Source organism: Anolis carolinensis, chromosome 3 (genome assembly GCF_035594765.1).
Source record: "Anolis carolinensis isolate JA03-04 chromosome 3, rAnoCar3.1.pri, whole genome shotgun sequence".
NCBI lineage: Eukaryota > Metazoa > Chordata > Lepidosauria > Squamata > Dactyloidae > Anolis > Anolis carolinensis.
The window spans coordinates 69,498,545-69,522,045 of NC_085843.1; the positions used below are offsets into that span (position 1 = coordinate 69,498,545).

Genomic DNA, 23,501 nt, shown 5'->3' on the forward strand with positions numbered 1-23,501 from the left:
CCCTGGACCTGGTTCTGGCTAGCTTGCCCCTGGTTGAGGGCTCATCCTTTTGGGCATCAGGTTCATAGAGGCACAGGGAGCTCAGGCAACATGAACAGGGGCCTGCACTACGTCCCTATTGGTTTGTCATCGGAACAACAGATGGGGTGTTCTGAGATCCAGGATCCATGTTTGTTTGCCAACCTTATTTCAGCTGTACCAAATAAATTTGAGTTGTAGCCTTTGTTATGCCAACATGTATGTGTCAAAGTTTTGTGTTTGGGTCAGGGGGTGGTTCTCACCTTACACATGCAAATACAATTCTCATATATCATATACTAATTGCATTATCTTTTATTGTCTTACCTTTTATCATATAGGTGAACCAAGCCCACCATCTATTCATGGCCAACCAGGCAGTGGAAAAAGTTTTAAACTTAGCATAATAAAACAAGATGATGGAGGAGCACCTATTCTGGAGTATATTGTAAAATACAGAAGTGTAAGTATACTATTAGTGATAAAATTGCATCAGTTTTTTAACATGCATAAGATATTTTCCAGTATGTTTTACATTTGCTACACCAGACTAAGATGTTAGCTCCTGTGTAGTAACTATCAACAGTTCAGAAAATTAAACTGTAATATCAGGACAGATACTTGTGTGGCAAATGGATGTTTGAAATCTTCAAGTAGCATAGAACTGAGAGAGAAAAGAATAACTAAAGGTATTCAGGAATATTGTATTTTAATAGAATTCTGAGAATCAGCACTTTTGAACTAATCAGAACCTCTAATAAACACATTTAGAAATTGTTGGAACATTAACTACAATATTAATTGATATGTGATTAAAGGAATAAAACAGAATCTGTTTTCTTAAATAACATTTGCATTGAAATTTTGCTCTTTTATTTACTTTTGTTACCTGTTTATATGTTTTTTTCTTTCCATTAAAAATTACAAGATCAGTTCAAAGGAAAATGACAAATAAAAAATAATAAAAACAACATGCAATAGATGTATATCTATGAAGTGAGACAGCATTGTGTAGTGTCTTGGATATTGAATGAAGAATCTTTAGAGACGAGGTTTTCAATCTCTGATTGATCATGAACAATTGAGATAGAGTGAATGACCTTGAACACTCACTCTATCTCAACAAAAGTCAATAGTAAATAACTTCTGAACAAATCTTGCCAAGATAGCTTCTCCTTAAGGTCACCATAATTTGGAAAGACACACAACAACATGGATAGGAGGAGAGAGAAAAAGGAAATGTGGCAGTGCCATTGACTAATTAGGGCTTTTGTGAAATATTAAAATATATATTTATACCTCTATAGGACAGAATGTATAAAGTTTCACCAAAACATGTGAAACCTTGCATCTCTTGTGCTACATTCATTTGTAGAATTTCTGAACAAGGGATATTTTAAAAATATTTGAATAAATCATCCTCATTGAAAAGGGTGTCCTGGCAGTTAAGTCAGTGGTCAGATTGCTGCACTTTTTTAAATATAATTTTTTAGCAGCTTACAAGGAAAAATGTACATGAAAGATATTTTTCTTCAGCCTTTTTGTCAATTTGACAATATATTTATGTCTTCTGTTTTTTTTTTTCAGAACTGTTTCTCTATAAAAGATTCTATGCATTTCTTAATCCTCAGAGTCACAAAATGTAAACAAACCAAAAAAGCCAAACTTAAACAGAGGGGAAAAACATTTTAAAATATTTGTTCATACATAAGCGAAAGAAATAAGATTTTCCATAGATGTTCCTTTTTCAAAACATTCAGAAATAGAGGTTATTGTCTGTTTCTAGAAATAAAGCGAGCATCATTGGTACAAAGATTGGTGCTTTGATTGTGGAACCTCCAGCGCAGGGGTCCCCAAACTAAGGCCTGGGGGCCGAATGCGGACCTCCAAGGTCATTTACCTGGCCCCCACCCTCAGTTTTATAATACATTTTTATATCAGTTTTAATAATATAATATATTGTATATACATATAATATTGATAAAAATATTACAATGTTATACAATATAATACTAATAATAATACAATATAATAATATTAATTATATGTTATATATTACATATAGTATTACAGTATAGTGGTATAGTTCAATATAGTAATGTATAATGCTAATATTTTGCTATGCTAATAATATAATATATTGTATGTACATACAGCTGCTCTGAGTCCCCTTCGGGGTGAGAAGGGTGGGATATAAATGTAGTAAATAAATGTAGTAAGTAAATAAATAAATAATTTTAGACTCAGGCTCACCCAAATTCTGAAATGACTTGAAGACACACAACAACAACAAACAACAATCCTAATTAACTTGACTATCTCATTGGCCAGTAGCAGGCCCATACTTTCCATTGAAATCCTGATAGGTTTATGTTGGTTAAGATTGTTTTCATTTTTAAATATTGTATTGTTCTTTCATTGTTGTTGTTTTGCACTACAAATAAGACATGTGCAGTGTGCATAGGAATTTATTTGTATTTTTTTTCAAATGATAATTCGGCCCCTCAACAGTCTGAAGGATTGTAGACCGGCCCTTTGCTTTAAAAGTTTGAGGACCCCTGCTCTAGCGTATACTAAATTTCCCTTGGTGCCCTACCTCCCACTGTGTGTGTGTGTGTGTGTGTGTTGATTTCTGGTTCTAAATCTTTTAATGGGTGAGGGGTTTTATTTCTGGTGATTCAACTCTATTTCATTTGTTATGTGTTTTATTATCATTTATACTGTTGTCTTGTTGTGAGCCACTCCAAGTCCCTTTGGGAGATGGGAAGGGATATAAATAAAGCATTCATTCATTCATTCATTCATTCAAAAGGCAAGGCTATTTTAAACAATAATATTTTGCATTCATTTTTATCTCTCTGTTGAAATTTTGTGTATACCGAGTTTTCCATCTGTCATTGTGAATCTGGAGTGTTTCCTATTATTCTAATTAAAAAAAAACCCTCAGTGTCTAGCTTTCATTTACTTTCATACCCTTTCAATAATAGGATTAGCCATGGCCCACTAACACATCTTCCTTTTTTCTTTCTATTTTTGGGCATCACAGTAATCACTGCTTTCTAAAATTACATTATAAAACATTCAATATAGGTGTTCACTAGCTTTTCAGAGACAGAAAAACAACATGATGAATGTAGACTTGTTTTGCTTTTTGTCCTTGAAACATCTATCAAACAGCTATTTGGTACAAATAATATAGTCTCTTTTATCCATACTATTATTTTAAAATACTCTGATGGGGATTGTGGGATTCAAGTTTCAGATGTTCAAGATGATGGGATTCAGGTTCAAGATGACTTGGATGCGAATTATGGGATTCAGGTTCAGAGTGTCCCTGTTGTGAGAGATGAGGAGCAGGGAGGCATTCCCACGGCAGGGAATGGTGGAGATGATACTGAAGCTAGCCAGGTGCAAAGAGAGGACAGCTCCCAGCTAGATAGCATGCAGACAGAGGCTGCTGTTAACGAGCTGTCTGGCCTTGATCAAACAACATCTCTAGATCAAGCTGACCGTTTGGAATTCCAGGTCCGTAGGAGTGTCAGATTAGCAAACAAGAGGGAGGTCAGAGGCCAAAGGAATGTGTTCATGCTATGCAGGGAATATTAAAGGGTGTGCTGAGAGACAAATGTTTGTCAAAAGCAACATCTCGTTTGGAGTCAAGAAGCGATCTCTTGCTTTCCCGGATTACCTTGCAGCTTTGTGTATTCAAGTTAATGGGACTTTGTCTTGTAAGTTGCGTTGAGATGGTCGTTGCGACCTCGAATGATGGGAGAAGGAGAGACGGTCCCTAAGGTACGATGGGCCCTGGCCGTAAAGAATTTTAAAGGTCAGAACTAGCATCTTATATAGACCACGGTAATCAGTTGGAAGCCAATGCAGATGCTGCAGCACTGGTGTTATATGGCATTTCATGGGTGTTCTTGTGAGTAGCCTGGCTGCCGCATTCTGAACAATACAGAGCTTTTGGGTCGTGTATGGTTACTACAAATCCAGCATTAAGAACAGTAAAAAGAAGTTGTTCAGCTTGGGAAGAAGTCTCTCTGTTGTATAGAGGGCTCTCTTTTAGTTCTTCAAGTGTTCTCACCACCACACTGTACAGTTCAACAAAACATAAAACTGCATCCTGTCGTTCAACCCAACAGGTTTTACAAAGTGGCAACAGGCTTTTTGTTCTTGATTCAGGAAAAGAGTCCTTTATATTTTTCTTCAACAGTTCCAGTCTGATGGATGATGCTCTAAAGAAATTGCACACAGATGATATTGTTTCTTCGCAGTTTCTGACAGTTGGAATGGTGCAAGCCTTTGCTAAAGCTAGATTTAGTGAGTGAGCACTGCAGTGGATGTAGACAGCCTTTGGATACTTTTCTGATATAATTGCCTGTGCTCCACTAATATGACCACTCATATTAGCAGCTCCGTCATAACCCTGTCCACACAAATATTGCAAGTTCAACCCAATTTTTTCCAGTGTTTTCAAAATGATGTCTGCAAGTCCTCCACCTGTCATATCATGTATCTTCACAAAGCCTATAAAGTGTTCTCTTATTCCTCCAATTTCGACATCAATGTACCTTACTGAGAGTGATAACTGTTCGGAGGTACTCACATCCAAAGTTTCATCTGCCAAAATAGAGAAACACTGTGATGCATTGCATCTGTCAATTTATTTATTTATTTATTTACAGTATTTATATTCCGCCCTTCTCACCCCGAAGGGGACTCAGGGTGGATTACAATGAACACATATATGGCAAACATTCAATGCCAACAGACAAACAAATATATAGACAGACACAGAGGCATTTAACATTTTTTCCAGCTTCACGATTCCGGCCACAGGGGGAGCTGTTGCTTCACTGTCCGCTGGTGGCTGTACTTCCTCATTCCTTTCCTCGTGTTTGGCTGGCAGTTTTATGATGTTGTAAATTAGTTAAATTAGCCTCCCACATAAAGCGTACCTAAATTTCCCTAATTGACAGAGGCAACTGTCTTTCGGGGCTGCATAGGTCAACAGCAAGCTGGGCTATTTAATGGTTGGGGGCTTAACCCGACCCAGGCTTCGAACTCATGACCTCTCGGTCAGTAGTGATTTATTGCAGCTGGTTACTAGCCAGCTGCGCCACAGCCCGGCCCTTGTTTGGACTAGCTTCTCACCACAAATGTTTATTAGTTCATTTTGTATTTGAGGACTAGTATATTGGGCATTCATAGTTGCAGTTTTGAGACGAATTTTCAGGTCAGAGTCCCCTGATCTGGCACAAGATCTCAACATGGCCCTGAAATTACCATCATTGTGCAAAGGTTCTTCAAGGATAATAGGTCCTGAATCTTTTTCCATAATTGGCAGAAGTTTCTTTCTGTTTTCTTCTGTTTTCTTCTTATTTCCTTTATCGTGATGACAGGTTACATCAGGATGTTTTCCACTATGAATTAGCAAGAAGTTTTCAGCCAAGCACAAGTTGTTCTGATGGTACTCTGTTTTTTGGTGCCTATTGAAGATTTCTATTGCATTTTTCCATTGCAAAAATGGTTTAGCAAGCAATGCACCAAGTTGCTGATGACCACCTTTACCCCCAACTTCTCCTCCAAATACCACACGGTACTTACAGAGTGCACCTTGTGCATGAAATGAGTAGGCTAACCAAGGAAATCTGCTGAACCATTTGTGTTGAAAACTTAGATGTCTCTTCTTATCCACAGGAAATACATACCCCGGCAATGGAGTCTGTGGATTCTGCACTAATTGAGCTTTCAACTGGTCATCAGAAATAGTCTTGTTTATATAAAGTCCATGGTCTAACAATGACACAGCTTCTTGCCTTTCCTCCTGTTCTATGGTTTCTTTGGCACAACTTGGATTAGATGAATCAGTGGTAGACACTGCTCTTTCCACTGTTTCCTCAGTTTTCACCTGCAGTTCAGCTGTACATGTTCTGGGATCTTCATCAGTACCATCTGCTGCAGTGGTTCTCAAGCTGCTGTCTTCTTGGTTTTCATTGTTTGGCTTTTTCTTTTTTTCCATGAACTCAAAAATGTTCCGTTGCTTTGATAGACATTTAGGCATCTTCCTGAGTCAGGTGGATGACAGGAAACACTAATAGCAGCTAACAGGGCTTTAATTTTCAGAACAGCAACTCAAGTTCCCAGACAAATTGCACAGTAAGGAATAATCCACAGCTGCTTTGAAGAAGGTAGAATAAAGCTCTGAAAGGGGAAAGAGCAAGAGAGCATTGATGTGACTGTTTCATGTGTTTTTATAATATAGTAGAGTCTCACTTATCCAAGCTAAATGGGCCAGCAGAAGCTTGGATAAGCGAATATTTTGGATAATAAGGAGGGATTAAGGAAAAGCCTATTAAAATCAAATTAGGAACTAATTATCTAATCTGATCTGATCTAATACACATAGACGGATCAAAATAATAAAGATTTAGATAGCTACATCTTGAAAAATAGGAGCGGACAGAGTGTGTCCTTTCTCTGGAACAAAGCAGGAAGATGGAATGGTGACCAAACCTCATGGGTCGCTTCTTCTCTAGGGCCATAAACGTTCCAAAGGCCAAATTGGGAAGTTACGTCAACCCTAGGAGAGATCACATTTCTAAAGCATCAAAGGGTGGGTTGACCTAAATAGGACAGGAAGGAGGAAACAATAGTAAAGCCTAATCAGAGCATGCATGGAACTGGGGAAGGTGTCTCTAACTCTTTTCTAGGCTTCCTATCTAACCATAGAGACTTAAGCAGTGCAGGATGACATTTTTCCAACCGTTATATAATGAAGATTTATATTTAATCTGAGTGTATGTATTTTACTCTATGGCTGAGAGAGTGTGACTGGTTAACTTTTGTGCCTTTCAGGGGGTGAAATTATGAGCCTGAGCAAGCAAAGCCTGGTAACCCCTCTCAAACACTGTAGAAAATGGCACCCCCTGAGCCAGCAAAGCAAACAACTTTTCAAGAAGGGCACCCCAACATGAGGTGAAAATACAGGCCTGAAGGCCACAGCCAGCATACCCAGTACCCACCCAAACCAAGGAATTGGCCACATAATGATGTATGCTTCCAATTGTGTGTCTGTGCCTTGTTTTGAAGCCAAGAGAGTATGACTGCATGGCTTCCAGAACAGACCAGATCTGATGCTGCCTTCTAGTTTGTTAGGCCATGAGCCTGACCAGGCAGAACCTGGAGGGCCTCTCTCTCAGATGCAGAAGACCACGTGACGTAGCCCCCTTCAGAAGGGCCCCAGCCTAAGGCAGGCACCAACAGCCCAAAGGCATGAGGTCTGGAAAAAAAAATGGAGACCTCCAAATGAAGGCTTCCTAATATACTGGCAAAGGCTAGAAAGCTGAATGCGAGACCTAGAACAAGATGGAGCCTCCCAATATTTGCCATTATATTTAAAGCCTAACGTGAGGCCTGAAACAATAGAGAGGCCCCCTCAAATATAATTGGAAGAGCTTAAAAACATGAGGCTAAAACTTAACTCCTAACATGAGGCATGCAATAAAATGTAGGCCTCAGGATGTGATGACACAGTTAATGTGTGGAATTGCCTGTGCCTCCCTGGGGCTGAGAGAGTGCAAATCCTTCCAGACAGCAATTCATTAAGCCATTTTTGCTCTGCTGCTGGGAAATTCCTGCCAATAAAGGCCAAGGGCAGAAACTGCCCAAATTGTAGGGTGACTCCCTGATGCAAAGGCATGGCAATGAGAACCCTGTTATTCTTTGGAAAAGGGGAGGGGGGAGCAAAGAGGGAAAGGCCTAATTTTCCATTAGGAACCTCACCTGCCTCCTAGCTCACACTGAGGCAAAGAGCACAGCAGAGGGCAGAGCAGCCTTCAATAGTTTGCAGCTCTGCCCATCAACCACCTCCACCAAGTCTGGCCTCCTTAATGAGAGCATTCAACACCCCCCCCCCCCAACTTGGTTGCTTCGCTACATTGGCTATTACTGCAAGTAATTGTCAATATTTGCTTGAGATAGTGCTTGAAGTTCTGGAGGGACTCTTAATTTTTTGCGTCTCATAGACTTAACATGGGGATTTGGTTAACCAGTTAAAATTCATGAGTAAAGCAGTTTTTTTTAACCTGAAAATTTTCAGGGGGGGGGTGAACCCCTAACCCACCCACCCCAACCACCTCCCCCCTCTCCCCCCGGCTACAGGCCTGTTAGCCAGAGTCAGAAAAAGTCCAAAATCTGCCACAGAAATTGGACTTTGTTCTGATTTAGTGCATGTGAGGATGGAACCAGACACAACTGTCCCCACTGCCATCTTGTATTTTCCAGGCCTAGGAGGCCCAGGAAATAGGATGGAAGTCCTCTCCCACCCCCATGTTATAGTGGTCTCCAGCTGTGGCATGGTCCTACCTGTTCTCCATTGCATACTGTGACATTATCCACAGAAATAAGGAGTGCTGGAGAGGGAAGGAGAAAATATTCCTTCTCCCTCAGTGCTATATCAATGTAGCACGTGATGGAAAGCATGTAGGACCCATGCCAGTGCTGGAGACCACCATGACACAGGGAAGGACACTATATACTAAATATCATTATAAATTGTTGGTTGTTTTTTTTTTTGGTTTTTTTTTTTTGGCTTTTTAAGTTATTATATTACTGCCACCAGCACACTACAACCACCATCATAATTATACTTCCCATTCCTTTCTAAGTCTATTCAAAGTCTTTAAAAAATTAAACCTCCAAGATATCAGACAGATAGGGAAAGGAATTCCCATTTTCCATGGAATTTAAAAATTGAGGTACAGCAGAAAAGTAATGAGACTGGCAACTCTGTTCATGAAATGATAATGCTGTTACTTCCCATTTTACATAGCAGTTAGGTCAAACCCTGCCATAAACTCAGTACACATTTGAACTTGCTACAGTTGCAACACAACTGTTATGCTGTGTTTGTGACGTGCATTATGAAAAGGATAACAGAAAGGAAATTGTTCCAAAAATCCTTATGACTAAGCAGAAGGCTAATCAGAGGTGTGTGTGTGTGTTGATCTTCTGAAATGACTTGAGAGGAAGCCAGAATTCTTCAGTTGCATGATCACAGGTGATGAATCATGGATTTTTTTGAGTATGACCTGGAGAACAAACACCGAAGTCAGAAGTGGCAAACTGCAAACTCTCCATCCCAAGAAAGCAAGATGAGGAAATTAATTAATTCAGTGCTCAGTCAGGGGATGGTACACAAGGAATTTGTGCCTCCAAGACACAAACTTTTTATCAGGAAGTCTTTGAAAGATTCAACAAAAACAACAAAACTTTATTTATATACCGCTCAATCTCCCATAGGGACTCAGGGCAGTTTACATATGGTTAAACATTCAGGAAGAGAGTGGCACATGTGTGACCAGGCATTGTACTCACATGGATCCTGCACCACGACAACACCCCATGACACATGGCAGTGCAATAAAATTACTGTTTTCCTTACAAAATTTGACAAGTCATTCCCTCACTTTCCTTTCACACTAAATTCTTTTGTAATGTTTGGTTTTGCTCTATACTAATTATCAACATGCCTTGTTGGGTGTGTGAACAATTTCCTCCTAAATTGTAGCTCAGATTATTTCCATTTTTTCTTATTCTGTTTCTGTAATTGATATATTTTTCTTTCAGGTCTTGTTGATATTATTTGAAGAAAATTTTCATGATATTCCCTTTTTCCTTTTGCTACATCTCATTATACTATTAATGCTACTTTGCTTATTTTTGGATTTTCATTTCTTTTCCCTATATTTTCCACTTTAGCTTATTGAGAAGGGCGGGGTATAAATAATTGAAATAAATAAATAAATAATTCACCCAAAGTTTTGTTATGTTTGTACATTCTGTTTCTTTTTTACACTCTATAACCACCCCTAGTTCATGAGTGTCACATTCCATATCCATATTACATGTGTTGATTAGCTCTGGGCTTTCCTTTCACATCACCTTCCCCCTCTCATGCTGATTCATGTAAGAATGAATGATACTGCTAGGCATACCTTTCAAAAGAACACAAATTATTTTGAGCTCTCAGAACAAAGCTAAAACAGTGTAATGTATGGGTAGTCTTTTCATCCCTCCTCCCCATTGTACGACGCGGCCCTACAAGGGCCAGAGAAATAGTAGAGGTCAATAACTGGCTCAGAAAATTGTGTCAGGAGGAACACTTTGGCTTCCTCAACCATGGTCTGCTTTTCCAGGAGGATGACCTACTGGCAAGGGATGGGGTGCACCTCACACAAGTAGGAAAACACCTTTTTGCTCACAGACTTGCAAACCTCATCAGGAGCACTTTAAACTGGAGGGGGAAAACAGCCCAGTGAACAATACATTATCCACGACTGCAGGGAACCGCCAAAAGGCTAAATGGAAGGTTGCACAAACACAACAAGGACCAAGTAGTGAGTGCACAATAAATCCAAATAAGCATCTCAGGGGAAGGTTTCAGGGGCTTACATGTCTCTACACTATTGCACAGAGCATGGGAAATAAACAAGACAAATTCCAACTTTTAGCACAACACCACACTTACAATGTCATAGGCCTCACTGAAACCTGGTGGGATGACTCCCATCACTGGAATGTAGCCATTGAGGGCTATAACCTCTTTCACAGAAACAGAACCTAGGAGAGAGGAGGGGGGAGTAGCCTTATACATCAAAAACCGTTATGCCGCTGAAGAGATGCAAAACTATAATCTGGGAAACCAGCTTGAAAGCATCTGGATAAAAATCAAGGGAACTGGGACTCAAAAAGATCTCATTGTGGGTGTCTACTACAGACCACAGAGCCAGGATGAAGAACTTGATGAAGCCTTCTTTCAACAGTTGACCAAACAGACACAAAAAAGAGATGTAGTAGTAATGGGCGATTTCAACTATCTCAATATTTGCTGGAAATCAAACTCAGCCATGAGTACAAAGTCCAACAAATTCCTCGTTTGCTTTGCAGACAATTTTATGGTCCAGAAGATAGAGGAGGCAAAAGGGGGATAGGCTACTCTCGATTTCATCCTAACAAACGCGGAGGACCTGATCAATGCAGTCGAAGTGGTCGGATCTTTAAGGACAAGTGACCATATGCTCCTGCAGTTTGTGATACAAACGAAGGCCAAAACTAAGTCAAGCCAAACCCACATTCTGGACTTTAGGAGCGCTGACTTCCAAAAAACAAAGGAAATACTGAGCAGCATTCCATGGATGCCAATACTAAAAGACAAGAGAGCTAAGCATGGATGGGAGTTTTTCAAAAGTGAAATACTCAAGGTGCCAATGCAAACAGTGCCAACAAAGAAAAAAAATAAGACAAGTGCCAAGAAGCCAGAATGGATGTCCAAAGAACTTCTAACCATGCAAAGACTCAAAAGAGACATGCACAAATAGTGGACAAGGGGAGAAATCACCAAAGAAGAATTCAAACGATTGACCAACTCCTGTAGCGAAAAGGTTTGCAAGACTAAAGCACAAAATGAGCTCAGGCATGCCAGGGACATTAAAAACAACAAAAAAGGCTTATTTGTTTACATCAATAGAAAAAAGAACAAGGAGGCGATAGGGCCTCTGCAAGGAGAAGAATGGGTAATGATAACAGGGATAGAGAAAAGACAGAACTACTTAATTCCTTCTTTGCCTCAGTCTTCTCACAAAAAGAAAGCCATCCTCCACCTCAGCAACATGGAATGGATGAAGGATTAGGAAAAATCCAATCCCAAAAAAGGAAACATGTCATCATAGAATCATAGAATCATAGAATAGTAGAGTTGGAAGAGACCTCATGGGCCATCCAGTCCAACCCCCTGCCAAGAAGCAGGAAATCACATTCATAGCACCCCCGACAGATGGCCATCCAGCCTCTGTTTAAAAGCCTCCAAAGAAGGAGCCTCCACCACGGTCCGGGGGAGAGAGTTCCACTGCCGAACAGCCCTCACTGTGAGGAAGTTCTTCCTAATGTTCAGGAATCTCCTTTCCTGTAGTTTGAAGCCATTGTTCCGTGTCCTAGTCTGCAGGGCAGCAGAAAACAAGGTTGCTCCCTCCTCCCTATGACTTCCCCTCACATATTTGTACATGGCTATCATGTCTCCTCTCAGCCTTCTCTTCTGCAGGCTAAACATGCCCAGTTCTTTAAGCCTCTCCTCATAGGGCTTGTTCTCCAGACCTTTGATCATTTTAGTTGCCCTCCTCTGGACGCTTTCCAGCTTGTCAACATCTCCCTTCAACTGTGGTGCCCAGAATTGGATGCAGTATTCCAGGTGTGGCCTGACCAAGGCAGAATAGAGGGGTAGCATGACTTCCCTGGATCTAGACGCTATTCCCCTAATGATGCAGGCCAGAATCCCATTGGCTTTCTTAGCAGCCGCATCACATAGCTGGCTCATGTTTAACTTGTTGCCCACAAGGACTCCAAGATCTTTTTCACATGTACTGCTGTCTAGCCAGGTGTCCCCCATTCTGTATCTTTGCATTCCATTTTTTCTGCCGAAGTGAAGTATCTTGCATTTGTCCCTGTTGAACTTCATTTTGTTAGTTTCGGCCCATCTCTCTAGTCTGTCAAGATCGTTTTGAGTTCTGCTCCTTTCTTCTGGAGTGTTAGCTATCCCTCCCAGTTTGGTGTCATCTGCAAACTTGATGATCGTGCCTTCTAACCCTTCGTCTAAGTCATTAATAAAGATGTTGAACAGAACCGGGCCCAGGACAGAACCCTGCGGCACTCCACTCGTGACTTCTTTCCAAGATGAAGACGACGCATTGGTGAGCACCCTTTGCGTTCGTTCGCTTAGCCAATTACAGACCCACCTAACCGTAGTTTTGTCTAGCCCACATTTTACTAGTTTGTTTGCCAGAAGGTTGTGAGGGACTTTGTCGAAGGCCTTACTGAAATCCAGGTACGCTACATCCACGGCATTCCCTGTATCGACCCAACTCGTAACTCTGTCGAAAAAAGAGATCAGATTAGTCTGGCATGACTTGTTTTTGGTAAATTCGTGTTGACTATTAGCAATGACTGCATCTGTTTCTAAGTGTTTGCAGACCACTTCCTTAATGATCTTTTCCAGAATCTTGCCTGGTATCGACGTGAGGCTGACCGGACGGTAATTGTTTGGGTCGTTCTTTTTTCCCTTCTTGAAGATAGGGACCACATTTGCCCTCCTCCAATCTACATCCAAGAATACCTGACTGCGCTAACCAAATTCAAGTCCCTAGGACCGGATCAACTACTTCCAAGGATATTGAAGGAACTAGTGGAAGTCATTTCGGAACCACTGGTACAAGATATCCCCCAGTGACTTCAGTTTACTGATGCCAACTTCTGTACATGACTCAAAAGAATGGGCTTAAGTGCTTCTTCTGTTTTCTTTGAGAGATCATCCACCAGTCCCTCTCTCTCTCTTTCTTTCTCTCTCCTTCCCTCCCTCTGTCCCTCCTCTCTTGTTCTCAGGACCCGACCCCCCCCCCCCACACACACACACACATACCAACCACTATTGCTACTGTCTAGCAGCTGCTTCTCAGCAAAAGTCTGTGTAACATAGGCAGTGATACCATTAACATAGCTTCCTGACTTCATAAAAGCACACAATCCCACTGTCACAGAAAGGTCATCCCATAGAGGGAACTAAATCCAGATACTAATTAAATTATGTAAAACTTACTGTTACTTTATTACTGTAAAATACTTTCCACTAAACTGTTTTCCTTCAGTGATGTTATATTGGTACCCGATATGAACTAGGGTGTGTGTGTTAAAGGTGGTAGTACATTGTGGGCTAGGAGTAGAATCAAAGCAATCACAACATGTCAAATCACTTTGGTACAGGGCACAATAAGATACAGCCAATTCTGTCACACTTTAAACCATTGTTTGCATTTTTACAGAAAGATAAGGAAGACCAATGGCAAGAGAAAAAGGTCCAAGGCAATAAAGACCACATTGTCCTAGAGCATTTGCAGTGGACAGTGGGTTATGAAGTGCAAATTACTGCTACAAACAGGTTGGGATATTCAGAACCAACTTTATATGAATTCATCATGCCAGCAAAGCCCAATATCATTACAGGTAAGTTAATTCTACTATACTATCTCCAAGTGCTCTTATTGTTGGTGAGGCTCATAGGCATATTAAATTCTCTAGAGAGCTTTAAAATTCACTTGGCTCCCTTTAAACTTACACCCTCTGACTAATAGAATTTTTAGGCATAAGTACTTCTATAAATTTCATGTGCTAACATGTGAGAAGCAATAAGTAGTATGAAGTAAAGGTTTTTTTAAAAAGTCTTCACATTTTGGTAGTTGTATTCAATCAGCTTCAGTCAGTTTTGTTGTACTAGTACATAGAAGAATCCTGACTATGGTACAATATAAAGCAGTATCAATGAAGGAAATGGAAGTGCAACTGTCAACAACTTATATGATAAATCACAAATGCTGCAGAAAAGCATGGTACTAGGTATTTGAATGCATGTTGTCAGGTATGGTCTCTCCCCAAAAAATGTAGGTCTATCTGCATTCTGAAGTTAGTATAACATAAGTTATGTAGAATAAGATTGATAGTTTTTGTTAGAAATTCATCAAATAATAATGTTGCATCCTTTGCCTTGGTAACAACAAGAAAGGTTTGCATCTATTTATTCACTATGATATTTTGTCAAAAGTCACAGCTAGAGTGGCTGAAACATTTATGAGGTTACTCACAGCTCTTGTGGCTGAAACATTTATGAAGATATTCACAGCTGTAGTGGCTGAGACATTTTTGAAGTTACTATTTAATAATAATTTTGTCATTATCACATATTCATGAATTATAAAAATGAATTGTCCAATTTGGAAGAAATATTAGGAATTGACTCCTAAACATGATCAAAATAACATTTCAACAGGAACCTTTTAAAGTTTTATTCTATGTTGGATTACATTCTGTACAACTTAAATTCAACATATGTTGGTTCCTGAAGTGAAAAAATATGTAATGATCTTAGTGTGTGGTGTATATTGTGCTAAGATTTTCCACATACAGCTGATACTGGTTTAGAACAGTAGAAAACTTAATGGAAATCAGGGGCAGGTCCTAAACAACATACAGTTTAGCACCATCCACAAAAGTATTTTAATGTTGCTCTGTAGTGAAAACTTTCAGTCTAGACCAGAGTATTAATGTAATAATATTTATCATTTTTAATCCCCCAAAGATAAGGTGAGGAATCAACTGTTGCAATAATGTTGTAATTGAGGATGTATTTGTAATGATTTGGAAAGGGTTTGAGGGCAGGAGGGAACAGTATGTTTTGTTGTGGGAGGAAGTTCACAAAAATACAATGCTTTAATGTTTAAAAATATCAAAATTGACTGATTGGTTCACTTAATCAATTAGCCAGAAAATTGGCTAAATATTAATTGCAAAAAAATACATCAATAAAAATATGAAAAATATTAATATGTTTGTTCAATGAGGAACAGATGTTTGATTTTTTTTTTGGGGGGGGGGGTGTACATAAGTCCTTCATATATCTGTCTAGTTTGTCTTTTTTATCATTGGGGAGGTTAGAATTCTCCACTGACTGAACAATGACCAAACTTTCCCCCAACACCACCTTTGAAGCTTCTACAACCCTCACCAATAAGCCATTTACTATCCGGTGAATAGCAGGGCAGAAGCATACAAATCTGTTTCTGAATCATCATTCAGAGCAATGATGTCCTTCTCTTGAACTTCCTGATGAAGGCACATGGGATGCTTCTTACTTTGCTTCCAGTTCTAGAAGCATAGCTGGTGCTTCTCCCAAGCAGATTTATTGGGAGGGGAGGGCTGAAGCAACTTAAAGGGAAGAAATATGAGAGTCATCTTGTGTGAAGTTTTATGATACCTTTACAGCCAAGATCACATCTACGAGAAATGTAATTGCCCTCTAATTGTATTTTTTGAGGGTGCAAATTTTGATAAATTGTCTTTCTTCTGTTAGGAAGTCTTTGAAAAGTGCAGTCTTCAGGACGTATCCTATATAAAAATTGCATGTAGTGTTTATATACAGAAAACAGTTTACACATAGAAAATTATATGTCTGCATAGAAATATTATTTCATGTTCAGAAAATGTATTTTCCTGCAAAAAATATATATGAAAAATTCATGCAGAATAAGTCCTGAACTGCAAGGATTTTCATCAGTCGAGGATGGTTCTTATTAGGGTTTTCCAACATTTAGGAAATATTTTGATCATTATTTGAATGTTTCAGATATTATTTTCATCTTTACCTAATAATTCTGTCAGGTGTAGGCAATGTGATGACCATGGGTACCATTGTGTCCACATAGACATACGCCTCACCCCAGAATGCCTTTTTGTTACCTCTGATTCGTACATGTTTTCTTTAGCTCTATTAAAATTGTGTTATTATGCTGTAATTGCTAGCTTCCTCCTTCCTACCATCTTTGTGTCTGTGGAACTCACACGATTTGATACATATTTAAGTGGCAACAATATCAGTAAAACACAATATTATAAAACTGTAAAAATATACATATAAATTAAAATAGTATTTAAAATGATTAACACATATCAAACATATCAAAAGTATCAAAAGTCTAGCACCAACTGAGCTTTGTAAACATTGAACCGATTGCTTTGCCGTTCTTCCATCATACTTATGGGTCATATTAATCCACAACGGCTTGCTTAAATAGCCAGGTCTTAAGATTCTTCCTGAAGCTTAAGAGTAAGGGGGCTGTTCTGATGTCATTGCGGAGGGAGTTCCTGTCTCATACCTGCCAACTGCTCTTGCGATGGAGGCGGGACCAAAAGCAGGGCCTCCCTAGAAAATCTTAACAATTGCACCGGATCATAAAGGAAAATGTGTTCAGACAGGTAGGCTGGACCAAAACCATTATAAATACAAGTCATAGAATCATAGAATCATAGAATAGTAGAGTTGGAAGAGACCACATGGGCCATCTAGTCCAACCCCCTGCTAAGAAGCAGGAAATCGCATTCAAAGCACCCCCGACAGATGGCCATCCAGCCTCTGCTTAAAAGCCTCCAAGGAAGGAGCCTCCACCACGGCCCCGGGGAGAGAGTTCCACTGTCGAACAGCTCTCACAGTGAGGAAGTTCTTCCTGATGTTCAGGTGGAATCTCCTTTCCTGTAGTTTGAAGCCATTGTTCCGTGTCCTAGTCTGCAGGGCAGCAGAAAACAAGCTTGCTCCCTCCCTTAAGACACATTTAAGACACTGCAAACCTTTGCGATCTATCCTGTCTTCTGCATCATGCATAAACCTTTAAACAAAGTGTTGCAACTTTTACTAAAGCATCTTCATTCTACCTGACCAAACCTGTTCAGTCATAGGCAAAGAGCATAAATACTCTATAGAAAGTGATAGTTTCTCTGATCACGTTATGCCATATATTCTGAAAAATGTCAATTTTCATCATTCAAAGCAGGTCTTTTATATTATCAGTAATGAGTCAAAAGGACAGCTTTATGATGTTTAGAAAGTTTAAAAAGTTCACCTATAGAATGTTCTGTGCAAAATAAAATAATATTTTATTCAGTGTAACATTTTTTTTCATATTTAGAAGTTTGAATTATGAATATCACAAAAAGCAGAGATAGGAGAGAGATCATGCAGCAACTCTTACTGTTCAATCAAAAATGGTGGGTTTTCCCTCTTGATTCATTGTTTTATGTAATGGTGAGGTGTAGTATCTAATTTCAAAAGAAAGAGAATCTGCAAATCAGGCCCCTTCCTTACTGCCTTGTATCCCAAGATCCTTATTCCAGATTATCTGGCAGTATAGATTCATATAATCTAGTTCAAAGGAGATAATCTGGAATCAGATCCAGGGATATAGGGCAGTGTAGATCCAGCTCAGTCTCTTTGGAGGACATATTCTTTTACAGTAGAGTCTCCCTTATCCAACATAAACGGGCCGGCAGAAGGTTGGATGTGAAAATGTTGGATAATAAGGAGGGATTAAGGAAAAGCCTATTAAACATCAAATTACGTTATGATTTTACAAATTAAGCACCAAAACATCATGTTTCACAACAAATTGACAGAAAAAGCAGTTCAATACACAGTAATTTTATAGAGTAATTACTGTATTTATTAATTTAGCACCAAAACATCGCATTGTATTGAAAACATTTGCTACAAAAACATTGACTACTAAAAGGCAAAACATGTTGGATTATACAGACTGTTGGATAAGCGAAGGTTGGATAAGCGAGACTCTACTGTTCTTCATAATATCTTGCTACTTATTTTCATAGCTATAACCATGAGACTTAAAATAGAGATGGAGAAAAATTGTTTCATTTCACATTTTTGTGCAAATATATCCATTTGTGCTGCCTGAAATTAAACATCAACTTGAACATACTTTGAATGGGCACAACATTTCTCCTTTCTAATTCTGTGTCCTTAGCCCAAATTGCATTCGGCATAACTGTTTTTAGAAAAAGAAAATGATATTCTTGGAGATTTGATATCACATACTGTCTTATTCCAGAGAAACAACCATTGTTCAAATAGTTTAGAGGCCTGGGAAGTTAAATATGGATGTGTTGAGGCTTTCAAATAATATGAATGTGTTGTGGCTTTCAAAAAAACTGTGGCAAATAACTTGCAGCAAAAATTGAGGGAAAGGTTTGAATTGTAATTAGCCACAGTCAAGGTAGACAAGAGTTAAGTTTATAAAACATCTTGTATGAAATGAGGATAATTCCTCAAAAGTTTATAAGTAAAATCTTATTTTCCTTTTGGCATGGTTGGTGCATAACTAAATAATGTAACCAGTTTCATATATTGGAAAAGGTACTCCTTCAGGTATCAGAATTACAGGACTCTTAAATATCATCAAATCACCTAGATTCTAATGCTGTCAAGTGATCTATTTTTATATATAATAAGTTTTTATTAAGTGAATAAAAAACATAAGAACCACCCCCAGTGAGATTTGTCTATTTTAACTATTATTTTGGGTGTTACATAGCTTCTAAAAGCCATTTATACATATTTTCTTTAATAGATCCTGCTATTGAGAATTTAAATCCTCTTTCCCATAAGTATACCCAATTATCTAATTCAATATTTTCCCCAAAATCTTTAACCCACGAAATCATTACTGTTTTTATGTGATTGTCTTCTAGGTTGTACTCTAATATGTATCTATATAATTTGGAACTTAATCCCTTATTTCTCCTCTGAAATATTCTCTAATTCCTATTTTCTATTAGTGAATCCTATTTCATTATCTTTTAAAAATACAGTAGAGTCTCATTTATCCAACATTCACTTAACCAACATTCTGGATTATCCAACCCAGTTCGCCTCCCACCCCGATCCACAGCTGTTTCTCTAGGCAACAAGGATTGAACTTTTCATGGATTTAATTTCTGATAATGTTGCTACTGTAAATTCATTTTATGCAATTCTATCTTTATTTGTAGTCAATTTGTTAGTAGCCAATTTTTTTAGTCAATGTTTTGAATATATTGCAATGTTTTGGTACTAAATATAGTCATTACTACATAACGTTACCATGTTTGGGACTGCTTTTTCTGTCAATTTGTTGTAAAGCATTGTGTTTTTCGTGCTTAATTTGTAAAATCATAATGTAATTTGACGTTTAATAGGCTTATCCTTAATCCCTCCTTATTATCCAACATTTTCACTTATCCAACGTTCTGCTGGCCCGTTTATGTTGGATAACTGAGACTCTACTGTATATCATATAATTGGTGGTAGCAAAACTAGTAATTTATCTCTAACTCTTCCTTTTAGCCTTCAGTGTTCTTTTTCTCTAATTAGGTACTTCCTATAGGTTTTTGTTTTCTTGTTAAAATTTGGGTTTAACGTTTCTTTCAGGGATCATGGCCATCATGGTTTTTTTTTTGTTCCATTCCCGCCTTATATCTTTTCCAAATCGCTAATAGACTTGCTATTATGGGATGTCTATAGAAAACTTTATTAATTCTGTGTTTCCTGTATCATAAATATGCTTGCCAAGACAAATCTTAGATTATATCCCTCTAAATTGAGTAAAGCTCAATTTTCTAATCTAACCCACTCCTTTAGCCACCTAAATCCTACTGCTTCATAGTAATACCTAAGGTCTGGTAGCACTAAGCTCACTCTCTCTTTGGCATCAATTAGGTTTCTGTAAGCAATTCTTTCATTTTTCCCATTCCATATACATTTTTTTTCAGATCCTTCCTCCAATGTTCAAAAATTATCACTCCTTTAATTATTGGTAGAGTTTGGAATAAAAACAGCATTTTGGGTAAAATCATCATTTTGATTACTACTATTATCCCCATCCAAGTTAATTGAATTCTCTGTCATCTTTCCAAATTTTCTTTAATCTCCTTCCATGTTTTTTGTAATTATTTTGAAAAAAGTTTTTATTTTTGTTAGTTAGCCATAACCCTAGATATTTTACTTTCTAGGCTACCTTACCAGCTGATAAATTTTCAAATTTTTCTATATTTCTTTTGACAGATTTTTGATTAAGAACATGGACTTCCCTTTATTTATGTTAAATCCTGTCACATTTGCATACTTATTGATAGTTTCTGTCAAACTTTGAATGCTTTTTAATGGATCTTCTATAATGCATACCATATTTTCTGCATATGCTTTAACTTTGAATTCTTGTTCTTTTATTTTCATCTCTTTAATATAGCTGTCTTCCCTAATTCTAATATTTAAAATTTCTAACATCCATTTGAAAAGCAACAGTGACAAAGGATACCCTTGTCTCATTCCTTTTTGAATCTCAATATCATTTGACATTTGGCCATTTATCCTTAATTTAGCTTTTTGTTTTGAGCAAATGGCATTGGCAGCACCCCATAGCAAGACAATCGATAACTGTAAAGGTTTTCCCCTGACATTAAGTCTGGTCATGTTCGACTAATTTATAAACCAAAGAGCCGGAATTGTCCATAGACACTTTCAAGGTCATGTGGCTGGCATGACTGCATGGAGAGCCATTACCTTCTCACTGGAGAACTTTCACCAGTGAAAGTTATCAAGGGCTTTCTCCGTGTGTAGAAATAGAAGCAGCACTTCTCTATTAGGATCTTGCTCAGCAACCTCTAATAAATTAAGGATTGTCCTCACATTTTAGCTGCCTGTTTGTAAGGAAGCCTGCTTGATCTTCATGTACAATCCTAGCTAGGATTACTTTTAATCTGTTTGCTAAAATTTCTTCAAATAGTTTATAATCATAGTGTAGTAAGGAAATTGGTTTACAGTTCTTAATTTGTTCCATATCCTGTTTGGGAATGAGTAATATAGTGGCTTTTGCCCACGAATCCGGGATCCCTCCTTTTTGAAGCACTTGGTTCATTATTGAGAGAAGAACTGGAGCCAATTCTTTTTGTATGTCTTATAGTACAAGGCAGAAAACCCATCTGGCCCTGGACCTTTATTTAATTTAGCCTTGTCAATGGCTTTACCTAGCTCCTCCATTAACCTATCTAATTCTACTTGCATTTCCTCTATTAGTCTTGAGAATTTCAGTTCATCCAAATATTGGTCCATTTTTCCTGTATCTATCTGAGTAGTTTTATATACATTCCTGTAATAATCTTCAAATACCTTATGAGTTCACTGCATATCAGTAACAATTTTCCCTTTATTCTTTATTTTTTACAATTAATTGCTGCCTCTTGTGGTCCTTCAATTGTCATATTAACAATTTCCCTAGTTTATTTGCATTTTCAAAGAAATTGTGTCTTTTATACATTATTTTTCTTTCCACCTAATTTTTAATTAGCAATTCCCCATGTTAAATAACCTTCACATATCATCTAAATCCCATTGGTGTAATTCTCCTAAGAGCCACCCTTGGAGTCTTCCTTCCTTTGTATCTTTTTTCTTTTACTGTTCCTATCAAATTTTGGATTTCTTGCCCAATTAAAGTCTCCCAATCAAATTATTTCATTCTCCCCATGTTCAGCTAGGATATAGAAGATAGTTTTTGTAGAAAGATTTTTGGTTTGTATACAAACCCAAATACTGTCTGATGATCAATTGACAGCCAATGCAAGTCCTTTAATATCGATGTTATAAAGTTTCTGTTAGATATTTCAGTCAGTGATTGAACTGCTGTGTTTTGCACTAGCTGAAGCTTTTAAGTTTACTTCAAGAACAGTCATATCTGAGAATGCATTGCAGTATCCTAATTGAGAAGTTATCTCTGCATGAAGCACTGTGATTAATTTTTCTCTGTGCATTGTAGAGAGTATGTCCAGAAAAATAAGCTCCACTTTGAAAGCAGAAAAGATATCTTAAGCTTGAGATACAGACCCATGTATACAGATTTTTCAAAGAACTCCTCATAGCAAATAGTACAGTGGTAGCAATCATGTGGATTCAGAAAAGGGCAATACTCATTTAAGAATGGTCAGAAAATAAAAAGCAGCTTTTATCTCTATGTATTGTATAAGGAATTACTGGAACTGAAGACATGAACTCCCTTCAACTGATGGCACAATTTTACAGGGTAGTACAATGGTGATAAAAATTCCTGCAAAAAAGGATCTGTAAAAAACAGATTCATTAAAATTACAGCAATATGGGTATAAAAGATAATCATAAATTCTATATGTCACTAAATATCTGTCAGGTCACTGCTGATACAATAGGGAGATGATTATGTCTGTTTGAATTCCAAGCAAGACCCAGCAAGCAAATGTAGGCATGTGTTTGCTTTCTTGGGGCCCTAAAAGAAACTAAATATTTTAAAGAATGCTCTTCCCCTCTGACCAAAGTATTTGTTGTATTTTATGATACTGAGGAGATTTCAGTGATAGCTGCAAAGAAACCTTTGAAATATTGCATTCAAAGCACAGTTCTCGCCTGTTTGTCATTTTGTTGTGGGCTATTGCCTTAGCTTAAATGCTCAACACAGAATGTTTACAAATGAAGGTTTAATATATACAGAGAATAATCTGATATAAAACATACAATATGACACATTTGTGCCTGTGAAAGCAGAACCCCAAAATGTCAGTTATTTCCAGTGCTCCTGTAAGTAAAGAATGAGATTATGTCAATAAGTGACGCACTGTTAAAAATTCATGGAAATGTGGGTAAGAAGGAGGAGGATGAAGAGGAGGAGGAGGAGGAGGGCAAAAATGTACTTTGCTTAATGTTTCTGGGTGCATCCTATGCTGCAAGTCTTAGTGCCTTTTAGAATTCAAATAGCTTTAGTTAAAATATATTGGGGAAAGATCAGTCCCAAAATGACCACTGTATGTATTCCCAGAACGGTTCAAGAGACTGCTGAACTACTACAACTTCAAAGTAAAGAATGCCAGATTGGGATGAACTAAGAGAGGGAGAGATTTAATGAATAGTTGAATACTACACTTTTAAAGGAAAGTTCAACAGGCTTTTTGTTACTTTCCATTCTAGTTTCGTCATGGTTAGATATGGAAAAAATTGAACTCTTATTCACAATAATCAGACAGTTATAACAGAACCC

The 23,501-nt window shown here is 38.0% G+C and overlaps 1 protein-coding gene across 4 annotated transcripts in view; it reads left to right on the forward strand.

The window, feature by feature from the left end:
* ncam2 (neural cell adhesion molecule 2) overlaps nt 1-23,501 on the forward strand; it is a 401,448-nt gene that overhangs the window by 318,370 nt on the left and 59,577 nt on the right. For all 4 annotated transcript variants that reach the window (XM_062975023.1, XM_008107637.3, XM_008107636.3 and 1 more), the window contains 2 exons: nt 360-481; nt 13,890-14,070. In XM_062975023.1, coding sequence (XP_062831093.1) covers nt 360-481; nt 13,890-14,070 — 303 coding nt within the window. The remainder of the gene's footprint in view (nt 1-359; nt 482-13,889; nt 14,071-23,501) is intronic.